Source organism: Paramormyrops kingsleyae, chromosome 6 (genome assembly GCF_048594095.1).
Source record: "Paramormyrops kingsleyae isolate MSU_618 chromosome 6, PKINGS_0.4, whole genome shotgun sequence".
NCBI lineage: Eukaryota > Metazoa > Chordata > Actinopteri > Osteoglossiformes > Mormyridae > Paramormyrops > Paramormyrops kingsleyae.
In genome coordinates, this window is record NC_132802.1 from 26,433,872 (window position 1) to 26,458,788 (window position 24,917).

Genomic DNA, 24,917 nt, shown 5'->3' on the forward strand with positions numbered 1-24,917 from the left:
AGAAGAGCGGGACAAAATTTCTCAACAGCAATGTGAAAGAGCAATATCACCTTAAAGGAAGTGTTTGATTGAAGTTATTGCTACTAATGGTGCAACCAGTTTCAATTACTTTTTTGGGTAATTTATATAATTTTTTATGTATATTTTTTCAGGTTCCCTTTGTCAAATATTTTATTTTGCCTACAGATCTCTACAGATCTAAAACAATTCAGTGTGATACCGGAATAGCCATCTATCCAGAATTTACCCCTGGGATTAATACAGTCTATCTTAATCTTAATCTTAATAACTATGCAATAATGGGAAATCAGTAAGTGGATTTTTTCACAACACTGTATTTTTTCACAACACTGTATTCCACAACATTTTATTGATTGACTAATTGGCTGGATGCTTGATGACTGTATCTGTGATAAATCATATTAGTTTTTGTTATTAGGCATTTTCTGTCTGATTAGAACACATACATCACGTTTAATTTGCCCCATGCAGCGAGCTTGGGGAGTAGCTGTTGTGGTGTGTTATATACTGCATTAATGTCGAGAGTTTTATTATAATGTAAGCAGTTTGGATGACCAAGCATACACAGGGTGTTGCTCTGAGCAGCAGAGATATTATTACACTCGATGAATAATCAGAAACTCATGCAGCTGCGACAGCATTTCAGTTTAACTTATTAGGATAATATATTTAATTCTTATTCATGGATTTGACAGAACACAGTGAATATCGTGCATTAATCAAGCCATGCTCAGTTATAATTAACTGAGAAGGCATCTGTTCTTTGGCAATGAAAGAAATTCATACATATATTTTTTTTATTTTTATTTATTCAAAATCATATTTCCTCAGGTAAATTGCATGCACAAACAACAAACGTAATAACATTTAGCCCAAGTCTTACCCAACCTGAATCGCCCCCAAAGTTTAGCATTAATGACAAACACAATTACAAATGAGATTATTTCATATAACATTGTGCTAGGGTAAAAATAAAGCTAATTAATTTTATTTTCAATGAAAGAAAAAGTGGGTGTTGGAAATGTCGTTAAATTCAAATCAGCTGGGAGAAAGATAAGAAAGTTAAGTACAGGACAATCTGGGATGTACTGAGCACATCGCCTTGCTGTGTAGGACGGTACCACACGTGGGTCCAGTTTCAATGAGATGCATTCTCTGCAACATCTGTAGGCAGCTTAAACATTTAAACAAGATTGATAGGAGCAGACAAAGCGTTTAAGACTAGTTTCCCTACGGATGCTTTTTACACTCTGGTTATGCCATACGGGATGAAGCGGGGGCCTCTTAAAGGAAGCACAGCCAGTTGGACGGGGCCCACCCTTAATGGCAGAGCTACACTTTATGGACGAAAGTATCGGGACACCTGGCCATTACACCTACAGGAACTTTTTTGACATCCCATCCCATCAATATGGAGCTGGTCTCCCCTATGCAGCTATAACAGCTGCCACTCTTCTGGGAAGACTTTCCAATGTGCATCTGTGGGAATTTTTGCCCATTCATCCAGAAGAGCAATTGTGAAGTCAAGCACTGATGCTGGATGTGAAGGCCTGGCTCGCAATCTCCATTCTGGTTCATCCCAAATTGTGGTTGATGGGGTTGAGGTCAGGGCTCTGTGCAGGCCAGTCAATTTCTTCCACACCAAACTCACCCAACCATGTCTTTAGGGACCTTGTTTTGTGCACTGGGGTACAGTCAGGTTGGAACAGAAACGCTACTTCTCCAAACTGTTCCCCCAAAGTTGGAAGCATAGAATCTCTTGGTACAGTATGCATACATCTGCTGGTGTGTAAGGTCCAGAAGTATGTGTGAAACGGCCTACAAGCATTTTCTGGAGGCAACATGCATCTGCATGCATGTCTCAATAAATGTAAGAAATGCTTTTTGTAATATTTTCTCCTGAAAATGTCTTTTTTAAATTTTTTTTTAAATTATTTTTTTATGTCAAGTATCTGCAAAGCAGATTTTATTTATTGTATAAGTCAAGCTTGACTACAAAATAGTAATGATAAAATTTAGGGTTGCCACTAAAGACAATTTTTGTATGGATTAATCTATGAACTATTTTATCGACTGGTCGATTCATCTAAATGATTCATTTTCCTCGAGAAACTCAAATAGACCGTTTAATTTAAGTTTTTTTTTTTCTTTGAGAACAACAAACTGTATGTTATTGCAGGGTTTTAGATAATAAACGCTGGCTTGTTGGCACTTTATTGACATTATTGTCACCCACAGTTCAATAAGCAAATTAATAGTATGCCTAAAATATTAATGATATGCGTATCGTGACAATCAGAAGTTATTAATCTGTATAAATTCGGTGTATCCTTATGCTTGTTAAACTCAGTTTGCAGAGTGCCCCATGTGACTGTTTTGGTAAATAATGGAAGCGATAAGCACTGAAGTGGCGGTGAAGAAAGGGACGCCACATCTCAGCAGCCAGGACATCTTTTAAAAGAGGAGATATTGTGGATAAACAAGGTAAATAGATGGTGTTGTGGTGCTACTTTTTGCTGATGAAAGTGCAACACGTTTTTGTTTTGTAAATAGAGTTTTCATTTTTATTTCAGTTCATGAATTATTTGCTTTTATTTTGTGTTCGTTTTAATTTGATAATAGCTGATAATAACACTGGTCCCAACAAGCCCAACGTGCATGAACACACACTGGCACCTTCTATCCATGTAGAATAAGCCCAGATTTTAGCCTAAACATTTTCTCAGGCACTTTATTCAGTGGAGATTCTAAGGTAGCAGCCAGACAATTTTATGGCTTTAATAATGAGTGTATTTAGCAGAATAGCGCCTTTTTGTTTTCTCTTCAGGTGCTTGTGCATAGTGCCAGTGCCCCTATAGTATGCTATTGTGCATAGTGCCAGTGCCCCTGTAGTATGCTATCGTGCATAGTGCCAGTGCCCCTATAGTATGCTATCGTGCATAGTGCCAGTGCCCCTGTAGTATGCTATCGTGCATAGTGCCAGTGCCCCTGTAGTACGCTATCGTGCATAGTGCCAGTGCCCCTGTAGTATGCTATCGTGCATAGTGCCAGTGCCCCTGTAGTATACTATCGTGCATAGTGCCAGTGCCCCTGTAGTATGCTATTGTGCATAGTGCCAGTGCCCCTGTAGTATGCTATCGTGCATAGTGCCAGTGCCCCTGTAGTATGCTATCGTGCATAGTGCCAGTGCCCCTGTAGTATGCTATCGTGCATAGTGCCAGTGCCCCTGTAGTATGCTATCGTGCATAGTGCCAGTGCCCTTGTAGTATGCTATCGTGCATAGTGCCAGTGCCCCTGTAGTATGGTATCGTGCACAGTGCCAGTGCCCCTGTAGTATGCTATCGTGCATAGTGCCAGTGCCCCTGTAGTATACTATCGTGCATAGTGCCAGTGCCCCTGTAGTATGCTATCGTTCATAGTGCCAGTGCCCCTGTAGTATGCTATCGTGCATAGTGCCAGTGCCCCTGTAGTATGCTATCGTGCATAGTGCCAGTGCCCCTGTAGTATGCTATCGTGCATAGTGCCAGTGCCCCTGTAGTATGCTATCGTGCATAGTGCCAGTGCCCCTGTAGTATGCTATCGTGCATAGTGCCAGTGCCCCTGTAGTATGCTATCGTGCATAGTGCCAGTGCCCCTGTAGTATGCTATCGTGCATAGTGCCAGTGCCCCTGTAGTATGCTATCGTGCATAGTGCCAGTGCCCCTGTAGTATGCTATCGTGCATAGTGCCAGTGCCCCTGTAGTATGCTATCGTGCACAGTGCCAGTGCCCCTGTAGTATGCTATCGTGCATAGTGCCAGTGCCCCTGTAGTATGGTATCGTGCACAGTGCCAGTGCCCCTGTAGTATGCTATCGTGCATAGTGCCAGTGCCCCTGTAGTATGGTATCGTGCACAGTGCCAGTGCCCCTGTAGTATGCTATCGTGCATAGTGCCAGTGCCCCTGTAGTATACTATCGTGCATAGTGCCAGTGCCCCTGTAGTATGCTATCGTTCATAGTGCCAGTGCCCCTGTAGTATGCTATCGTGCATAGTGCCAGTGCCCCTGTAGTATGCTATCGTGCATAGTGCCAGTGCCCCTGTAGTATGCTATCGTTCATAGTGCCAGTGCCCCTGTAGTATGCTATAGTGCCAGTGCCCCTGTAGTATGCTATCGTGCATAGTGCCAGTGCCCCTGTAGTATGCTATCGTGCATAGTGCCAGTGCCCCTGTAGTATGGTATCGTGCACAGTGCCAGTGCCCCTGTAGTATGCTATCGTGCATAGTGCCAGTGCCCCTGTAGTATACTATCGTGCATAGTGCCAGTGCCCCTGTAGTATGCTATCGTGCACAGTGCCAGTGCCCCTGTAGTATGCTATCGTGCATAGTGCCAGTGCCCCTGTAGTATGGTATCGTGCACAGTGCCAGTGCCCCTGTAGTATGCTATCGTGCATAGTGCCAGTGCCCCTGTAGTATGCTATCGTGCATAGTGCCAGTGCCCCTGTAGTATGCCATCCATCTTTGCACAGTGTACAGTGTACCGCCTTTTTGTTTACTGATAATTTGAGCTACTCCCATAATTATGTAGTGAAAAAGAAAATGTTTGTTATACTTGTTATAATGATAATTTCTTGAAAATAATTTTTTAAAATGATGCGTCGATTTAAAATATTGATGTCAACACATTTTCGGCGTCAACATCATCAACTATGTCAAATAATCGTGGCGGCCCTACTAAAATCTTACGGTCTTTCGAAATACCCGCATGTCCCTCAGTGTTCCTGTTCCTGAAAAATGTGGCTCATCCAAGATGTTGAAAAACCCCCTGTACTGTAGGCCTGACTCCTCAGCCCGCTATTCAGATGCTGCATGTATTTGTTTATGTAATGCAATGCCTTTTTCCCACAGCGATGCAATTAAATCAGCTCTAATTCACTATTTATGTATTTCTCCCACTGAATTATTAACCCAGCAGTTTTGTGTATTATTGCATTTTTGTACTTATGTGTGAACTTGTATAACTGCCATTATGAGACAGTTTTTTTTCTTCCCTAAGACATGCCATGTATTATTAATTTATGCCTGATATTTGGAAGCATTCTGAATACCGGGTTAAATAAAAAAAGAGAAAAAAATGCTGAATTGTAGGCTATTAGATTACGGCAGTCAAACACCTGACTTCATACTTGTTTCGGTTCAGCAAGGCGATGATAAAAGCTTTAAAGCTCCTAATGGCTTCAGCCAAATGATAGAAAACTGCAACACACTTTTAACTTTGTTTTGATCTTCCCGCATAATGAAAGTCATTCCTTTGAGTCACTTGTTTTCCTCGTCATTGTCTGATTTTGGGCAGTGACCTGATCAATCCCGAATACTGTTTGCCATTTTGTAATTTTCACTGTAATTTTCAATGGCGCTGCCGCTGTAATACCAGGGTGCAGAGCATGAAGATGCAAGCACATCACAGATAGCTGGCCACACTGGCCCGTATCTGTCTGACGCTATAAACACTGCTGACAAGTGAGGTGAAGGTGCATATCAACACTGAGGTTTTTTATTGACCCGGGACGTGGTATAATGAGCACGTGGAGATGCTTGGTGGCACTGCATGGTGGCACTGCATGACAGCACGCAGGACCCAAGTGACAGGAAGCAGATATTGTGGTCCCAGTGTGATGTTTCTCTTTTGTTCTTTGCAGACAAGAGTGGGTGGTACACAAGGATCACAGTCTATTACGCACGGCACTTTGTGGCCTAAGGCAGTGTTTCACAATCCCGTCCTCAGAGACCCCCAGACAAGCCACGTTCTTGCTCTCCGGTAGGGAGCTGTATGGAAGCAAAAATATAGACTGTCTGGGAAGGAGCAAAAACGTGGACTAAGCATAAGCAATAGATAAGCTACAGTAGCATGTTGTTTTTTGGCCAGTGACATGCAAGCGAGATTCCCGGGGGTCTCAGGCATGCTCATAAACCGGTGTAGTAACAGTTTATTTGAAGCAGTCATCTATAATGCATTATAGATGCCTTCGTAATGCATTATAATGGTTGTTCTAAGAATTAATTATGCTTTATACTGCATTATGAAGGTAATTACAGTGCCTTGTAGATGAAAGTTTCATAAAGCATTCATAATGCATGTGCCTATAATGTGTTATTCCTTTTTGTAAATATTTATTGTCGTGTATAATGCTTCATAGATGCAATATAGTGTGTTCAAAATGTTTTCAAAGAGTCTTATTGAAATGACACTCATGGACAGTGTTAACGCAGTCATCAAGCATACACTCGCTCAGATTGAGATGTATATAGGTAGGAAGATCAGCCTTACTGCGCTGGCAGGGACCTGGGCCTCTTGATGGAGATCTTTATTAAATAGGAAGTCCTGGGTGCCTACGCAAAGCTCAGATGGGTGTAGCTGGATGGCAGTGGCTTGCTGCCCCACCGTACCTACATGAATGTGAGACAAAATGTTTGCCATGCAGATCATCAGCAGACAGTAAATTGCATGACTACATGAACATCAGGATGGCACTGTGCCTGGAACACCTCATCTTCCCAGCGGTAAACACGCTCCCCAGTTTTAAGGGTAATTGGACTCTCCAGCACGCTGTAGCCATAACTTCTACCTTTGTTGTTAACCACAGATGCGATCCTATGATCAGTGCCACTGATTACTGCAGAAGCAGCTCCTGCTTGATTCCAGATGCCCGCTTTAGCCCGGGAATGTGTGCATTTGCAGGTGCATACGTGTATGTGTGTGTGTAGTCTAGGTATACCTTTCCTTGTGGGGACCAAATGTCCTCACAATGTGATAAATGCCTGTTTTTTTTTACCTCAAGGGAACCAGTTTCCTGGTCACTGGAAGGGAGAACTCAATTTTCTAAAAATCTGTGACTGCAATCAAAAAACTAAAAATGCAAAAACTCTTGTATTTTGTTTGCTTACTTATGGTTATGGTTAGAGCTGGGTAGGGGTTAAGGTTGTCATAGTTAGCGTTAGCATTTTTCCCATAGAAATTAATGAGCGGTACCCAAAAAGATACGATTACACGACTGTGTGTGTGTGTGTGTGTGTGTGTGTGTGTGCGCATGTGTGCATTTTTGTAATTATTACATTGTGGGGTCCAGATTTCCTCCCCCAGATTTCCCCACAATGTCCTAAAAATTTGCACATTTATGTCCCCACAAGGATAACCTCAATTTTATAAAAATCTGTGAATGCAATCAAAAAAACAAAAAATGCCAAGATGGGATTTAGATTATGTCCATAGAAATGAATGGGGAGTCCCCATAAATATATGAACACATGGACTGTGTGTGCACTGCTTGTGTGTGTGGGCGGGGCCATGGCGTACCTGGAGACCAGCACCTCGTCTCAGTAGATTGCCTACCTAGTGAAGCGCTGGGCTGGCTGTTCTCTTTGGACATCTCCCCACTGGCTTTGACCAGACAGGGCCTGGGGTGCTAATAAGACTGCCTGGTGGAATCTGGGTCAGATGAATGTTTATCTCCTGTCCGTCTACACAGCTTTACCCCAGGAACTCGGAGCACTCCTCCCCTTTACCGCAGATCATGCACCGCTGACTTGAGCTCTATATGGGGTTTTCTTCGAATTCTCTGGACCGCTGCTGCGAATCACATCACAGTAAGAATCAGTGTAAGGCCAGAAAAAGGAAGAAACACAGTTCAGTTCTGAGATGACAAACTGGCCCCTTCCCTCAACAAAGTTAAATGAAGTGCCGTTATCCTTTTGGTCTTCATCACAGGATCAAAACCCTCTTTTTCCTCAGTCAAGAATCCCACCTCAGGTTTTCCTGTACAGACATGGGTTACGATGGTCCATGTTATGATATTTCAACTTTATGATGGGTGTAATTATTTAATAACTTACATGACATATTCAATACTTCATTATAAAATAGGCTTTTTGTTAATGATTTTGCCCACCTGTTGGCTAATGTAAGTGTTCTAAGCATGTTTACGGTAGGCTAGGCTATGATGTTTGTTAGGTTAGGTGTACTTTATTAAAATGCCTTTTCGCCTTACGATATTTTCACCTTACAATAGGTGTGTTTGAATCAAACTCCATTATAACCCAGTGAATGTCTGCATTTACTTTTGAAGCTTTTCCAAAGTACATGAGCATCAAATGCATTCAGATACATACACAATGTATCCTTTCAGTCTCCCCAATTTGAATTAGAAAACGAATTTTGTGTAATATGTAAATGGTTTCGAGCTTCTGCTACGTTCACGCTGCTAGTTATCACAAGATCATTCACTTCTACATGAACTTGTTGTCAAGCTCTAGGGCAAAAATACCACTAAATAAATACATAAAGATCCTGTTTGTGGGAACCTTTTTGGGTGATGAGTGTTTGATGAGGTCACAGAGCCTAACAGAAATTCGTAGCGCTTACACAAATAATGCATCTCACTGGAATGATAAGGAATATTTGTGTAATAAAGCAGTTACTATCTTATTCCAAAATTGCATTTCCAAATATCAAAACAACCTTTGCCATACAAAGAAACAGTGCCTTACATCATGTAACTTCATACATAAATAACTAAGGTACAGTGTGAGTAAATACACTTGTGCATACACAGCTAACCAGTAATTGCTCGTATGTTGTATTATCATTCATTGCACAAATCAATTTGCATTGATTTAATAGCAAACAAACTTGTTATTACCTGAAGGTTGTAAGAGGGTCATTTTATTGCTGACAAATGGAGTGTCGTGCACTGGATGGCTGGGTCTGGGTGCCTGGGAATGCTCAGACTGAAACTGGTGATGCTGGAGGTGCACTGGCCGCTGGTCTTGAAGGAGGACAATTAGGTCCAAGTCTAAATAGCCAAAAGAAGGGCCAGGCACACCCTCAAGGAGCCAGCCTCCTCTAACCCTGCTCCAGAATGTTTCAGAGGGTGTAGCACATGCAGAAACAGTCCTAAATCAGTCCTGGGAACTTGGGTTCACATCCGAGATAGAAGTGTAAACAAGATATACTGCTACAAACTTATACACACCTGAATCAGTTCTTTAAAATCTACTTTTAATAAGAAGAAAAATAAAAAAAACCTGCATATTTCCATAACACTGCTTATTTTTGAATTGTTGAAGTTGAACAATTATTTGCTAATATTTTTTGTAGAAAACAGCAGGATTGTGGGGATTTTACAAAATAACTTTTATCAACATAGAGTACTGTGCAAAAGTCTTTGGCCACCAAAAACAATGTTAAAAGTTTAAAGCTATTTAACTAAGCTGTACATATATACACTCCCCTAAAAGATTATTAGGAACACCTGTTCAATTTCTCATTAACGCAATTATCTAATCAACCAATCACATGGCAGTTGCTTCAATGCATTTAGGGGTGTGGTCCTGGTCAAGACAATCTCCTGAACTCCAAACTGAATGTCAGAATGGGAAAGAAAGGTAATTTAAGCAATTTTGAGCATGGCATGGTTGTTGGTGCCAGACGGGCCGGTCTGAGTATTTCACAATCTGCTCAGTTACTGGGATTTTCATGCACAACCATTTCTAGGGTTTACAAAGAATGGTGTGCAAAGGGAAAAACATCCAGTATGCGGCAGTCCTGTGGGCGAAAATACCTTGTTGATGCTAGAGGTCAGAGGAGAATGGGCCGACTGATTCAAGCTGATAGAAGAGCAACTTTGACTGAAATAACCACTCGTTACAACCGAGGTATGCAGCAAACCATTTGTGAAGTCACAACACGCACAACCTTGAGGCGGATGGGCTACAACAGCAGAAGACCCCACCGGGTACCACTCATCTCCACTACAAATAGGAAAAAGAGGCTACAATTTGCACGAGCTCACCAAAATTGGACAGTTGAAGACTGGAAAAATGTTGTCTGGTCTGATGAGTCTCGATTTCTGTTGAGACATTCAAATGGTAGAGTCAGAATTTGGCGTAAACAGAATGAGAACATGGATCCATCATGCCTTGTTACCACTGTGCAGGCTGGTGGGGGTGGTGTAATGCTGTGGGGGATGTTTTCTTGGCACACTTTAGGCCCCTTAGTGCCAATTGGGCATCGTTTAAATGCCACGGCCTACCTGAGCATTGTTTCTGACCATGTCCATCCCTTTATGACCACCATGTACCCATCCTCTGATGGCTACTTCCAGCAGGATAATGCACCATGTCACAAAGCTCGAATCATTTCAAATTGGTTTCTTGAACATGACAATGAGTTCACTGTACTAAAATGGCCCCCACAGTCACCAGATCTCAACCCAATAGAGAATCTTTGGGATGTGGTGGAACGGGAGCTTCGTGCCCTGGATGTGCATCCCACAAATCTCCATCAACTGCAAGATGCTATCCTATCAAAATGGGCCAACATTTCTAAAGAATGCTTTCAGCACCTTGTTGAATCAATGCCATGTAGAATTAAGGCAGTTCTGAAGGCGAAAGGGGGTCAAACACCGTATTAGTAATGTGTTCCTAATAATCCTTTAGGTGAGTGTATTTATTCTATGTATTTGTTAAATTTCACCACCAGCTTACATAATTAACTTAATTTAATCAGTTTATAAATTTCATGAGATATCGATTGGAGTCTTAGTGGTTGAACTGAAGAAACATGAGGTTGTGTTGTATAGTAACTGCAAAAACTGGGGCGATTGAGCACATACATAAATTCATAGTTTTACCCAATCATAACAAAATTTTTGGTAACAACTTAACGGGGCACAAATAATATACTATTATACTATTTCTTAACTTTTGTGAACTATTGAAGGAACTACCGAAGGAACAAGTATTGAATAACACAAGTGAAATACTGTTTATCATAAATGAATCGTGATACAGTAGATCTTTTATCTCAAGTTTGTACTTCGGTAATAATTATAAAATTGAATTTACATTACATTTGGTCCTCACAGTGTAATGTATATCTGACCCACACACACAAACAAGCAAAGACAGACATGAACACACACACACATTTTCAGTGTTCCAGCTTCTACATGACGTGCATTCTGCCATCTACAGTATATAGATAATTACAGAGACGCAAGACATCTTGGGAGCCGAACATACAGCCTTTCTATATCATTCACAGTCCCAGAAGCAGCATTGAGGTTAATTAAGTGAAGTGGAATCAAGCAGAACTAACAAAGCTGACAGTCAGGATAATCAATCAACAACATAAGCAACATAAGCATATGAAATCTACAGTCGAAAGGTCAGAAGAGACGAAAGCACTGATATTCATTTACTTAACATTGTAAAAAATCCATTCCATGGTATTAATTAATTACTGTATTTACTTAATGCAACTAATTGTCATGCTGATGGCAATGCAGATCATTAAGTGCTGTTACACAATCGAAAGATGAAAGGATCATTTGAAACAAATGCCAGGATAGCAGAGTATGCATTAAAATCTTTGTTATCTTACAACACAGCCATCTATTGTACAGCACTCTGCGAGTCTTAGACCCACAAAGAAAATTTGGTAACACTCTACTTGACAGGGCACAAATGCTTAAGGTCGTCATGCTGGGTTTCCCCCCATAGAAATGAATGGAGAGTCCCCACGAAGATATAATTACAAGCCTGTGTGTGTGCATGTTTGTCCGTGTGTGTGAGACAAAAGAAGAGGTTGTGTATATGTGATGCAGACTCATTCGCATGCAGGATTCAGAGCCTTCTCAGAGCATTGGCATGGCATTCACGTTGCAGAAATACAAAGTCATATTGATAAGTCAGTCCAGATTATGCAGCTTACATTTTTATATTTACATTGTTTATTGTTCTATTGACAGACCCTCAAGCATTGGTGGGAAATTGCCATGGAAATGAATAGACCACTACTTTCGGCGTCAAAAATAATTATTTAAATCGTATTTGTGCAGTACATAGTCTTTTAAAAAAGACTGACATTTGAACTGAAAACAGAACTTTCAAAACTAAATGCAAATTTAATTATAGCAAAGGGATGCCTGCATTTCAGCAACAGTTTTTTTTAGAAGCAGAAGCAACTTCAAAGAAAAAAAAAAACAACATTGTCAATACTCATTTTAACCCATATTGCTTTTTATGTCATTTTAAAATTATGCCATGTCATGGTCTGTTCTCAAAACAGCTTCATATGTAATTCTCCAAAAACGGCATGACTGTGAAAATACCAATGCATTACTCTGTTGTACATATCATGCATCCGTGTCATCTTATATAGTGAAAATGTATTTCTGAATTTATATGGTATATATAATATACAACACCACATAAATTACTTGCTACCTGTGTGTTTTTATGACCCTGAATGTTATCAGGATTTTAGCCAATATCAAGACACATACATTCATTGCTGAATAAAGAATTCTGTGCATTCCCCCATGTGAAAAAATATTCCCCCTTTACAATAACTGACCTTACCATCTTTATTGTCAGTGACTGCAACCAAACTCTAACTAAATTTACTGACCAGTGCAAAAGCAAACATGTCAAAATTTAGGCCTATTCCTCCCTGCAGAATTGTTCTGACTCAGTGCAATTTAAGATTTATCAAGGCTTATTAAAATCAAAGTTTCCGGTATGGCCACAGCATTTAAATGGACTTTGCAACAGCAGTAAAATTTCAGGTTGATCTTGTGAGAAGATGACCTGACATTCTCCTGCACAATTACCTGATACGGAAGGAGTTCATTGCCCCATAAATAACAGCCAGTCCTGATGCAGCAAAGCGTCCCCAAACCATAACATCACAAGCACCATTTTTAGCACTGCTGTAAGTGTCTGACTGTGGAAGATGCCGTCTGCTTTCTCACATACATTACAGGGCCTGTGTAGACCTGAAACTATCACTTTTGAGTCATCTGTTCATACAGCATCCTTAAATACAGTTGCATGCAAGATGTTTTTGGGAAATCTGAGGTATTTGTGAACAGAGGTTTTCACTATGCTTTTCATACTACTCCTGTGATTCAGGCCTATGTATTTTTTTATTTATTTAGGATGATTATTGATTTGATCTTGGGGATTTTGGCAGGATGGCCACTCATGATGCATTTCACTACTCTTCTAAATTGCCTTATCTTGGACAATATGGCACAGGTTGCAATTGCTCAAACACAGCCTTGGGATTTGCTTGGTAACTATCAAATACTATTTTTTTCTTTTCTTCAAGAGATCATTAGGTACACGTAGAACCTGTGTGCTGACAACTTACCTCTGATGGTAAGGGCCCAAGTTTGTCTCATTTGAATTTGAAAAGGCTTGCCTAAATCACATGATATTATTTACCAAAGTATTCAACCAACTGGATTTAATTAACTTTAATTTTTTGTATAAGGAGTTTTACAGGGATACCGTTCCATGATTCCAGCTTGTTCATATGTAATATATCACTTTCCCTTCAGAATTCCCAAATATCATTATGTGCTGTAATATACATTGAGGATATATTATTTAACTTAACTTTGCCAATGTTTTCAGAATCAGTAAGGGTGCAATCTTTCGTCTGAGTAAGGAGGATATTTCTCCTTCTTTTGTCTTGTACCTTTTGTCATAACCCTGCTCAAAACAACATGCCCTTGTCTGTGGCATAATCGCTTAAAGCACAGTCCTCGCACAGACGGCTGTCACCAATTACCATGGCGGCTAGATGAGCGCCGTGTGTACCTTTCAGACTTATCCCATCCCGTAGACATACAGTATGCCAGCCCAGCCCCCTGTGGCAGTTACCCCGCTGCTATTAGGATCAGAAGCACAGACCTTAAGGTCACACAGGGCTGCACCCCACTGCCGGGGCTCCGTGTTGTTTTCTGAAATTTCTGGCAGAAATGTATGGCAACTCGACACATCGTTCCTCGGAAAACTGAATGGGTGACATTCAGATCATCCTTGTGTGGTGACTTGGCCAGAAAGCACAGAGATGTCACCATACCCAAGGTTCATTCATTCATTTGGCTCGTCACTTTTGTTTCACATTATCAATAAACAAGTAAAAATTAAAAAAATCTGATCAGCCCCGCCCACGCCCACCTTCACGTGACCGCCACGCCTCCAGCCGTCGTCATCAGCGGAGGTCTGAACAGCTGCATCGCATCTTCGGTGATTAGTTACCTGATTTAATCCCAGCGCTGACCTACAGAGCCTTTCCGTGTATGGTCTGTGTTTCTGGTTTTTTGGGCTTCCGATTCCTGCCTGTGTCCTGGATTTGGTTGCCTCGCTGATTGCCGCCTTGTTACCGATCCATTGCACGTACCTGCATTCTCCCCTTTGGATTACGTCTTCAGATTGGGTTGCTTCTCTGACTCACCGGTTTTGGCCCTGCCTGTCTCTGACGTTGATTTGAGCTTCCGAACTAAACATCCTAATATACTGCGCTTGAATCCTCTCTGTCTGATCATTATAAAAAGCCATCAAAATCAAAGATTAATAATAGCATAAAATGAAATCAATGACGAAGAGTAAATACGTCAGTCAGCTAAGTAAATATTGCATCAGTACAGCATTTTCTGCTATCGTGTAAATTTCATAACTGCATTATGCTCCATATGAATGGATACTGTAATTCACTTGGGACAGCAGAGTGAATATATGGGCAGGTACCTGACATAATTCATTGCCTTCCAGGTTATATAATAGTTATGCCCATTTAGCAAACTTCTCTCACCTGAGCTGACAAAGTACTGGGCTCCGGCAATTTCCAAATCTGACACTGTGACTGCTTTTCACGTCTCCATATGTTTGTTTATCCCGTTCACAGTGCATCTAGATTCGATTCACTGTGTATTTCACATTACCGTGTCAGATGCATTTCCTGAATGTGTCTGCATGTATTTTTAATGCTGTGTGTGTTTACATGTCTTCACAATGTCATATAATTCACTGTCTATGCCTGCTTCATTAAAAGTCAAGCAATGCTTTTTTCAATCTGTGTTTTATATTGACCCAAGACAATTGTTCTTCCCTATTGGATTGGTAACACTGGTATATTATAGTGTAAACGATTAGTTACCCACCTTGTAAGGAGTTAACAGTACTGCTGTGTCACAGTGTAATTAATGTGTTTGTGGCATATCGATCAGTCATTTCAGGGGTCAGATAAACCCAAGCTTTTGGCTCACATCTAGAACTTTCCTTGGTTTTGTGTGCTGGTGATGCTCAAAACCTTAGCTGTCTGTCTCTTGTCAGCCAGCTAGACAAACTGCCAAAGTGTTTCAGTGCTGAGCTTCCTACAGTATTACCACTCTAGAACAGTATTCCCAGAAAGGTGTTTTAAAAGTAAAAATTTAAGTAGGACAACATTTATTTTAACATAAGTTTTTTTCACGCTACATTTGAAATGTATATATACACACACACACACACGAACAGTATATCAGGCACTGACGGATTAAATAATAATCAAATCCTCTTCGTGAGTGTCGCTTTAGCCTGTAAGTGAGGTGTTTCAGCGATTTACCGAGTCACATCCACCTCTGGGCACATATATGAGTCTGGCAACGCGGGAGCGTGTTGCCGTTCGGCACACATGCCAGAAACATCCTGATCTGTGTCATTCGTGGCACTGGGAAGCCATAAAAACTCCTTTCCTCTTCAGTACTCCCGCTCCCAGGGACTCGCAAAAAGGGACTCAGAAAGGCGAAATCATACACAGATCAAAACCAGGAACTGGCGATCGTGAAATGATCACCGGCTCCTCTGGTGCCGCTCCAACCGACCCGAGTAAGCAGAATGATACACGTTGTGCACTGTGTGTGGTGTGTGTGGCAGCAGTGTGACATCGCCGCATGCTGGATTCAGAATTAGAATATGAAACAGAATGTGGAATGCAAGGCAGGACCAATTGTATCGATGTGACCAAGCTGTATTGGGAAAGTGTGATTGATCCTCAGGCCCTCAGAAGAGAAAAGTGGTCTCCACCAGAATAATTCCCTTTGTAAAAGGTCTGTTTTTCCATCCCATTTTAAGGCCTTAAACTCAGCTCTGCTCCATTTAAATTTGGTGACTGAGAGCCACTGAAAAGGACAGGAGGGATGTTAAGTATTTATTGAACAACAAGCACTCTACCAAAAGAGAGATCAGCATGATGGTAAACGATCAGAGGCAGGATAACAAGGTTTTAATTGCAGCCGCGCCGTTATAGTCAAGTAACGCAGAGGGTGAAATATCATCCGGGATTGTGAACAATGAAGCCGCGAGCCAAGGGAGCGGCTGACACCTCTTGGTATTGTCAGCGTTTATGGTGGAGCCCATGACTCCTGACTGGTGGCCAAGTTCCAGATGTAAACACTGCAAAGGAAACAAGGGCAGGATCACAGCTGGGAAGCCAACAGGGGCAAAAAGCGGCAGGGGAAAATCATCTGTGTCACATCTGAAAAATGGAAAAATGCACAAATGCACTGCCCCCCCCCACCCCCACCCCCAGAAAATGTAATCTTTTCTGTACAGCGTTCCTGTTAGACTTTTTTTAAACATTGATGTTAAGTTCAAACCTACCTCTTTGCTGCATATCAGATCATAATTTATGTTGCTGCCCGGCCTGTTCTATGGAGATCAATTTTAATTATCTGTCGCACCTTGTTCCTGGATTTGAGAGTGACCAGTCAGAGCGGGACACTCTACACTCTTCCCTGTGGGATTCGGAATTCTGCTTTGTGGATGTTGACTTGCATAAATGGAAAATATGCAATGAGAGCATTACAAATACTAATCTTGCAACACGATTAAAGGCTCAAGGTTGGACCTTGGGTTTGGATTATGGTGTAACGGTAGGTGGATTCTAGGGTTAGAAGGATCTCTGATGTTTAATGAGGCATAAAGTGTGTGTAAAATGGCCACTTGTGTTGTATGTTTTACAACGTGCAAACAAATAGATTGCAATTACAGAGTCATTACTTTGGTCTATTGCTAAGTATTTTAATTAGAACAACAATGTATGTGCGTACACATAATTTGCACAGTACTTAATCACATTTACAGGGTAATTAAACAAGTGTATTGCCAAGAATTCCGACTGACAATATGGCGTCATTGTTGACTATAATCTTTGCCATGTAACGAGTAGATGTGTTTGGCCTTACAAAACGCTATTGTCAATATTTCACATCTGACTGCGGAAAAGGAAGATCAAACACAGAAGTTGTATTGTGAGAGATTTCTGAGCATTGTTTAAGGCGTGGCCATATGACTGTGAATCTGTCAACAGATAATAAACGGCTTCAATGCCAGGAATTGCAGGAATAGTGGATGCTGGGGGAAGCAGGCGAACACACAAAGACCTAAAAGCGCATGGAACAGATGCTGTCATGTCCAACTTTTCTGTGGGACTTCCTCCTTGTGATACATTTTATTAGTTCCTCTCCAGCTATTGTTATGACTGGATTGAATGTAGAGCTTGAACTGAACTCAGTTCGGTGCATTGTAGTGATTCTACCATAATTTATAAAACACCAAATGATTGACATGTGTTTTTCACATTCATGACTGGGCCAGCTTTTCTTGGTAGTAGAATGAATCGCACACGTGCGTGACACATGCAAATTGGATTAAGACAGGTTATGATTAAAATCCCACAATTCTTGTGTTATTTACTGTCATTGAAAAACAATAAACCAGCCTGCTTAGTATTTAAACTGTGGCAAATACTTTATTGTGCGCAGACCAAGGAAGGAGCTCCTAGCTGTTCACCACTGAGCTTTATGGAGTTGTGGGTGCAAAGGACAGTGTAAAAACGGCCAATGCGTAGCCATCATCACTTTCACACTCATCGTGAGGGGAATGTGAGGGCCAATGTGGATCAAGTCAGCACTGCCCTAAAGCCTCGCTTCAATCATGAAGTGTTCAGAAAGATCCGAATCATGAAATTTCATATATTCTTCTAAATTGCCCGGACTAGAAAAACAAGGCAAGGATGTTGGCTTCCATTAACCCTCATCTGCAGCCAAATTATTTACCGGTGGGAAAAGTAAATGCATTTGCCACGTAAAGTCGAAACAGACTGCTGGTGACATTCTGTCAATCCTTTTAATGGGATTACCCCTCTCAGATATGGAAATAAGGCAGCCAATCAGAGGCCCGGAAATCTCACAGTTATTAAACTGCAGACCTGAATGCTGCATGGGCTACTCTAAGTGTGCTTGTCTGTAGATATTCCCTCCATTAATCCTTCACTCTTAAGCACACACCTGGGAATCGGGATGTAGAAAGAGCGAAGAAAATAGCATTTCACAGCAAATGAGAAATTTGTTAGGGCCTGCTTTTTACAATGCTGCTGTAGTATTGCTTATGTGCTACAGTAAGCCAGAGTTGGACGTTTGTAAAAATAATTTATTTTAATTTAATATTTTTTATTATACATTTTAAGGCAGTCCGGCCAAAGAAATAATTTTTATTGTAAAAGAAATAATTACTAATAAAGTCACACACACCAGAACACACATACTGTATAATATAAACAACTGATATGTAAGCCTAATGAAATAGCTGTAAGTCAAGGGATGATTGACAGATTACTGACTTTAATTTTTAACACGCGCACAATCAGCTCTGCAGTATTTTTGATGCCAAGGCAGTACAATAGACATACAAGAGCGGCAGCTCCAGCAATTTCAGAGGTCTGCCTGAGCCCGTTATACTTGGTTTCTTTAAGTGGGATTCTCCCGCACTGTACGGTAGGAGGGGTTGTAGTGACGCTGCGAAGCCCTTTGGTGCTGAGCTGAACATCGCTTTTCACCTGCAGTTGAGCGCCAGAGGACTCGGGACGGTTTGCACTAGACAAGCGCCTAAAACATCGCGGACGGAGCTGAGGAAGGAGACTGGAGGAAGCGCAGGATAAATATCCGTAATATAGAAAATAAAGATTTTCTGTGCGAGAAAATCAGCCGAATCGCGGGTCTCCCTCTCGCTCCGATTTCTTGCGACAATGAAAACGGGCTTCGTTATATTACTGATGACCACCACAATACTGAGCACATCTTGGGTGAGATTTTAATTCCTCTTTTATTTCGGGCTGCTGGAAGTGCCGTGCCGCTTTGTGTTCCCACGGCACCGGGAGTGCGGCGGTGCGGCGACACAGAAAATGAACAGATTGATTTGTAACTTTCACTCCAAAAGAAGTGTTTCATTCTTTCTAATGTTTAAGTACCCCGTCGTGTATTTTAAGGGTTGCCACTCGTCGCTTATTTTCACATATAAGTAGATGCTGCGCGGTGTGTTTTTGTACATGGACTGATGACGATGAGGTGCTGTTTATTGATGTGTGCATTTATCCACTTATTTGTTCGTTTGTTTATTTGCTCCGGGAAAGCTTTTCGGGATGCATTAAATGTGTGGCTATTTGCCGTCTCTGTGGATTCGTGGCGTCCAGCTCGCTTCGCCGCGGCGAACTTGACGGTGCGGATGTTGCGGTCGGAATCTCGGGTTCTCTTTGTCAGATTTATGTCTACTCTGCGTTTTTCCACACACACGCGTGGACATTTTCCTTCATATGCGAAGGGTACCGTCAAAAGTTTGCATCGGAGACAGTATTTTGCCTATCATAGCAAAACTACAACGCAAATACACTCCAAAACGCACGCGTTACACGGCGCACAAAGTTGCAGCTTCGCCTGTGGATGTAATATTGAGTTCGTCGTTCATGTTTTGGTTTAATTGGCAGTTTTTTGCCTAAGATATTCAATAACTGTAAAAAAAGAACCTTAATACGGACGTGTGAGTTGCGTTTAATTACATTGGAATGAATGGAATTTTGGCTTTGGATTTTTTTTTTTTAATAAAATAGAATGTATGTGGGTGGTTTGAGGTTTTGGCTGCAATAATAGGCAAACCATAAGGTTTTTTTTTGCCACGATAGGTTTCTCGTCTTGTAACCTACTTGCCATCAGTACGAAGAAATCACTGTAAGGAGTAGTATAAATCCCGAACGCTGTAGCATTCCCTGACTGTGCCATTTCCTTATGAATGCACAAAGACTGGTACCCACCGCACACACCAGTGATGCTAAACAGTACTGATGGTCTTTCGGCTAAGCTTTTTTGCCGTGTGAGGCTGTCGGATGTTCATGCTCAGGCAAACAGACAAGACACACACACACACACACACACGAAAAAAAAAATCGGTCGCCGGAAACTTGGAAAAGAGACTCAAGCTTCCGATAAGCCACCGTCAATGCAGCACTGGCAATTTTTCCCCCCCAGCTGGGCTGCTTAGGTACACGGTTTCACGCAGAAAGACAGGGCTACTCATTAAAAGGAGAAGTCTGATCTCAGGGGGTTGAATTTTAGGGGTGCCAAGGGGCTGAGCCACAGTTACTCCTTTTATTGTATTATTTTAACCCACACCGCGGAGCTCCGTTGTCAGCGAAACAGAGCCGCGCTGCCGCTCTGATGTGGATGTAGTCGGGCGAGTTTCGGCATCAGCTGCTGCTGCTATAATAAAAAAAGGGAGACAGACTTGGGAGACTATTCTGCACTCGTACCTGCCACTTTCACGGCCCCACCTGACATACTCTGTAGCAACATTTGCACAGCACCTCGTTTTGGGAGTATGTTTCTGACTTGCCAAGCGAGGTAGGCGTATTATAACAAAAAAAAAGAGTTTCAGAATTGTTTCAGAGTGGTAAAGATATGGGTCGTTATGCAATTTTAAGCAGTTTTTTTCTATTTGTTGAATAAAGCACCCCCTGAATAAACTTCTCATGAAAGTCTGTTTGTCTGGGAAATGCATTTCTGCACAAGGCATAGCTGACGTTTTCAATTCAGATCCGCCGTAACAATCAGCTGAATCCATATTAATAAACGTCTGACAGTTTTGTTTGTTTGGTCCGTAGGGGAATTATGACCTACCGTCTAAGCCACCGTGCAGACCTGGATTCTCAGAGAGTTTTTATACAGTGTTTGTTTCGAGGGATATACTACAAGGTCAGAGCATTCTCAAAGGTAAGACATGCTATCTCTTTACAAAGTATGCAGCTGTTCTTTCTGGTGCTCAGAGGAGACCGACCTGGGGCATTCCGTGAAAGGGTGGGAGAGAAATACATAATGTTACTCTGCTCGACATTGCTGTTTAGCATGTCCTTTGTGGAGTACCGTCGCATTGTTTAAAAATAAATGGCAAAAGAGTGTTGCAGTAGATAGTGCACCGGTACGGCAATGGGGCACTGGCATGGGGAGTTACCTGAAATTTACGCACCGGTATTATACCGCACACGCAGCATCTGGCGGAGCGGATGGTGCGCATGCACCCTTGGACACTCTCCATCGTTCAATGCACATGCAAGTTCACAAACACAAGATGGGGGGGAGGGTTCACCTATCCAGCCCGTTACCATGTGACCAGGGCGGGTGCATTTATCAGTTGCGCTTCACGCGTCAGGTGGGCGTTTGACCGGGAGTGCGTACATCGAGACAGGGGCCCGGCCTCCTGCGGCCGCAGCCCCAGCCGTGCCGCCCCACAGTGTCCCTGTGACAGTATTTTTTTTATAACTCTTGTCCAGCTGGTTCATGCTGCTTGCCACACGGCAGCTGGAGGAGGAAGCTGGGCTCACGATCTGCTGCTCCGTGCGTCTTAAAGACGCTGCTGGTCACGGCGCTTAAGGAATCTAAAGGAGGACCTCTGAGGGTTTTTTTGTCTGCTGAAAAAGCTCTCGTTATTATTTTTTAATTAGTTTTAATGCTTCACTGTTGTCTTTTTCATGATTGCCAGGGGAAAACAATCCTATCCTTACCGACCTTTTTTTTTTGCCGACATCGGGGGAAAAAAGCACGCCGCTTGTGGCATTGTGTGCAGCGAGGGCTCTCATTGCACGGCTTGCTGTGTAATCGGAGGCAATTTTAAAGTAGAAATATTTATGGGGAACTGTATTAAATTGCTCTTAATGCATAGATGTTGTGATCATTTCTTTGATGAATATTTCTTGCTTCAGTGGCAAAATAAGTTATTCTGTGAACAGCGTTTAAGGGGAGAACAGCCGATAGTGCGGAAAATCTAATCAATATCTCGAAACTAATTCAGCACACAGGCTTCCAATATAGGCTAACAGGTATTCTCTATTGATCAGTGCTGTTTTTTACTGTAGAAAATCTTTGTTTCCGCGCTGTAAGTGACTGGATCTTCGGTCGCATGCCTGTAGTAATAGGTTTTGTTTGCCCGATGGACGCCTTAGATTTTACAACCAATTAATAGGCCTACTGTTACGCAAGCAATATTTAAATCAGACACTTCTTAATTATTTTATAGTGGTTCTAATCACATCTAATGACGTGTAATAAATTTCAATGATGTAAAAAAACTTAGTTTTAATTTTATTTTATGGCATCTTTCTGGGCAGTGTGTAACTTACTGGGTGACTCATTCTGTGGTTACACAGGATTTGACAGACGTGTAGTAATGAAACAGAAAAAAATATCCATCCATTTTTTCGTGGGCCTTTGGGTGGATCTAAAACAAGGCAAACAAAGAATATGGGGTTTGGATTTTCATTAAGGCATCTGCATTGTATGCCCAGTTATTTGACTGATATGCGATTTGAAGACTTTCTGAAATGTTTTGTTCTTTAATGGTTCACGTATTCTGATTTCCATTTGACATTAACCTAGTATTTAAACTGAAATGTTGAGTAGTTTTGGCTTGAAGAGGAATCCTTTGCATGCCTTAATTGAGGCTTTTGTGTGTTAAAATGGTAAGGAGAGAGTTAGACTGACATGCCTGGACGGCGGTCTATGTCCGTGACTTGAATGTGATCTCACTGTCCACCTTTGGCTCCTCACCCACCATCTTTCTTTGTTATATGTAAACAGAGCTCTCCCTGGATGAAAGAGCGCTGTCTTTATTATGTGAGATAGACGACCTTGTCTGCAATAAGCCAGAAAGCAGGCGGATGAGAGGCGTGAGAGTGTGCAGCCAAAGCGGATTTTGAGGTGTCAGTCGGGGTTGGGGGGGTATCCAGCTGTGGTGGTTGGGGTGAGTAAGGAAGACGCAGGATGTGGACCCCGTCTGAAATCTTTGTTCTGGGAACGGGACCGCCAGCGACGTGAAATGAAAGCGGGAGGTTATGCTGGGCGTGTGTGCGTGCGTGGTAGTGAAGTTATCAGCCCAGCAGGGGGTGTTAACAGAGTTCTGTCGGATTATCATAATGTGTTTTTGCTGAAATACAAACTTATGGTTCGGCAGCCAACACCTCCTTCATTTGCAGGGGAGTAGGGAATGAAGCAGTCATCTTTCTCAGAAAGTTTCTCTTTTTTACCATTTAACTTTTTGAAAAATGTACTTTGAAAATCCCACGAGAAGATTAAAGTTTTGCCAGTTCTCATATTTACTGGCCTTTTTTTTTTGTTTGTTTTAAACTTGAACGTTTAGTTATTTGTTGTGGCATCTGTCTGAAGCTAAAAGCGTTAAATCGTGCTTGGAGATTTGTCATCATCTGTCTGTCTTAAGAATTGTTAAGAGCGCGGCTCGTGTTCGAAGAGTCCGGGGAGAGGTGAAGCCCCGGTGCTGCCTTTAAAGAGCATGTTCGACCCGGAACCGCAAGTGACGAGAATAACTGGCCTGATCAATGGCAGCCACTGCACGGGAGGTGATGCAGCGGGGCATGCGAGAGGGACATGCTGAGTGAAAGCATTAGCTTTGGCCTAATGAGAAGCCCAGAGCAGCTGCAGAGCACAGAGCCCGGGCCTGTGGCACTCTGCCCATTTCGACACACTTCTCGCACAGGAAAATCTCAGGAATCAGCACCGATCGCTGCCTCTGAACAGGAACAGACGCCCAGTTCTTCCAGGCTGTAGGCATGTCCAGAAAGAGGGGTCGGCTTATAAAATACTTCTATCGATACTCGGGATTTAATGTCAGGACTGATCAGGAAGCTTTGGCATCTGCTGTCTGAGGGGAGCCCGGCCCGGCAGCGTGACCACGTCACTGCGTTGGGGTGGCTGCCTGCCTCCGTGGGTCCCTGCCACCTTAGGCAGACCATACCATCCGTGTGACAGGGGACGTCGCTTGGCTGCGTCACTGTGGGCTGCATTGGGGGCGGCCGCCTGCCTCCCTGCCTCCCTACCACTGTGGGTAGACCGTACCATCCGTGCGACAGGGGAGGCAGCATGGCCGCGTCACTATGGGCTGCGTTGGGGTGGCCGCCTGCCTCCCTGCCTTCGTCACTTACCGGCTGGGCAGGGGCAGACTGTACCATCCGTGCGGCAGGGGAGGCAGCGGCTTGGAGGGGTGACCCTGCCGCACCTCGGGACTGGGAAAAGGCTCGGTGTGAACAGCCCATGTTCTTCCTACCCAAGCGGAAAGCTTTAAGCAAGGCGATGGAGCCTGACCGTAACCCCTGGAGCTCCCTGCCTCTTCCTGAGCCAGGTCTCAGACTTAGTCATAGTCAGATCTTGAAGTTCCCTCCTTCACAAATCATATTATGAGAATTACCACACTTCCTCCTTCCAGAATGTAATAGTGCAATAAGTACTGTTTGGAAGCAAACTAGAATATGAAAAAAAAGGCATCCTGGGAGATCGGAGTTATAGCTGCAAAGAGACACATTTGAATTCAACCACTCCCTCTCTAAATCACACAGCTCAGGAAATGCTTTCTGCTTTCAATTTGATAATTCACTTCAATCTGATAAGTACATTTTCCCAATAAAAGCAGGCGGGGAGGATCAGGCGTGAAAGGTGAAATTTGTGCCACGTCAAACAGCTGATTTCATGGACTTCAGCTGCCGCTCACCTCCGTTGGCGGGGGGGGGGGGGGGGGGTATTCTCACAGGCTGCACGTGGTGGGATAAACGGCTGCCCTGAACCACCAATGCAGAGGGGTCGTTCGGCGAACAAGGGGTAGGATTGCATACCAATGAGCTCCTCTCTTTTCATTGCACGGTGAGAAAACAGTAAGCACTCCACAGCAGGTAAGAGGGGCATGACTTGTGACCCCCCTGA

The 24,917-nt window shown here is 42.6% G+C and overlaps 1 protein-coding gene across 2 annotated transcripts in view; it reads left to right on the forward strand.

Moving 5' to 3' along the window:
* Positions 1-18,665: 18,665 nt before the first annotated feature.
* Positions 18,666-24,917, forward strand: part of cdh4 (cadherin 4, type 1, R-cadherin (retinal)) — a 282,577-nt gene continuing 276,325 nt past the window's right edge. For both annotated transcript variants that reach the window (XM_072712941.1, XM_072712942.1), the window contains exons 1-2: positions 18,666-18,970; positions 20,819-20,927. In XM_072712941.1, coding sequence (XP_072569042.1) covers positions 18,914-18,970; positions 20,819-20,927 — 166 coding nt within the window. In that variant the 5' untranslated portion in view covers positions 18,666-18,913. The remainder of the gene's footprint in view (positions 18,971-20,818; positions 20,928-24,917) is intronic.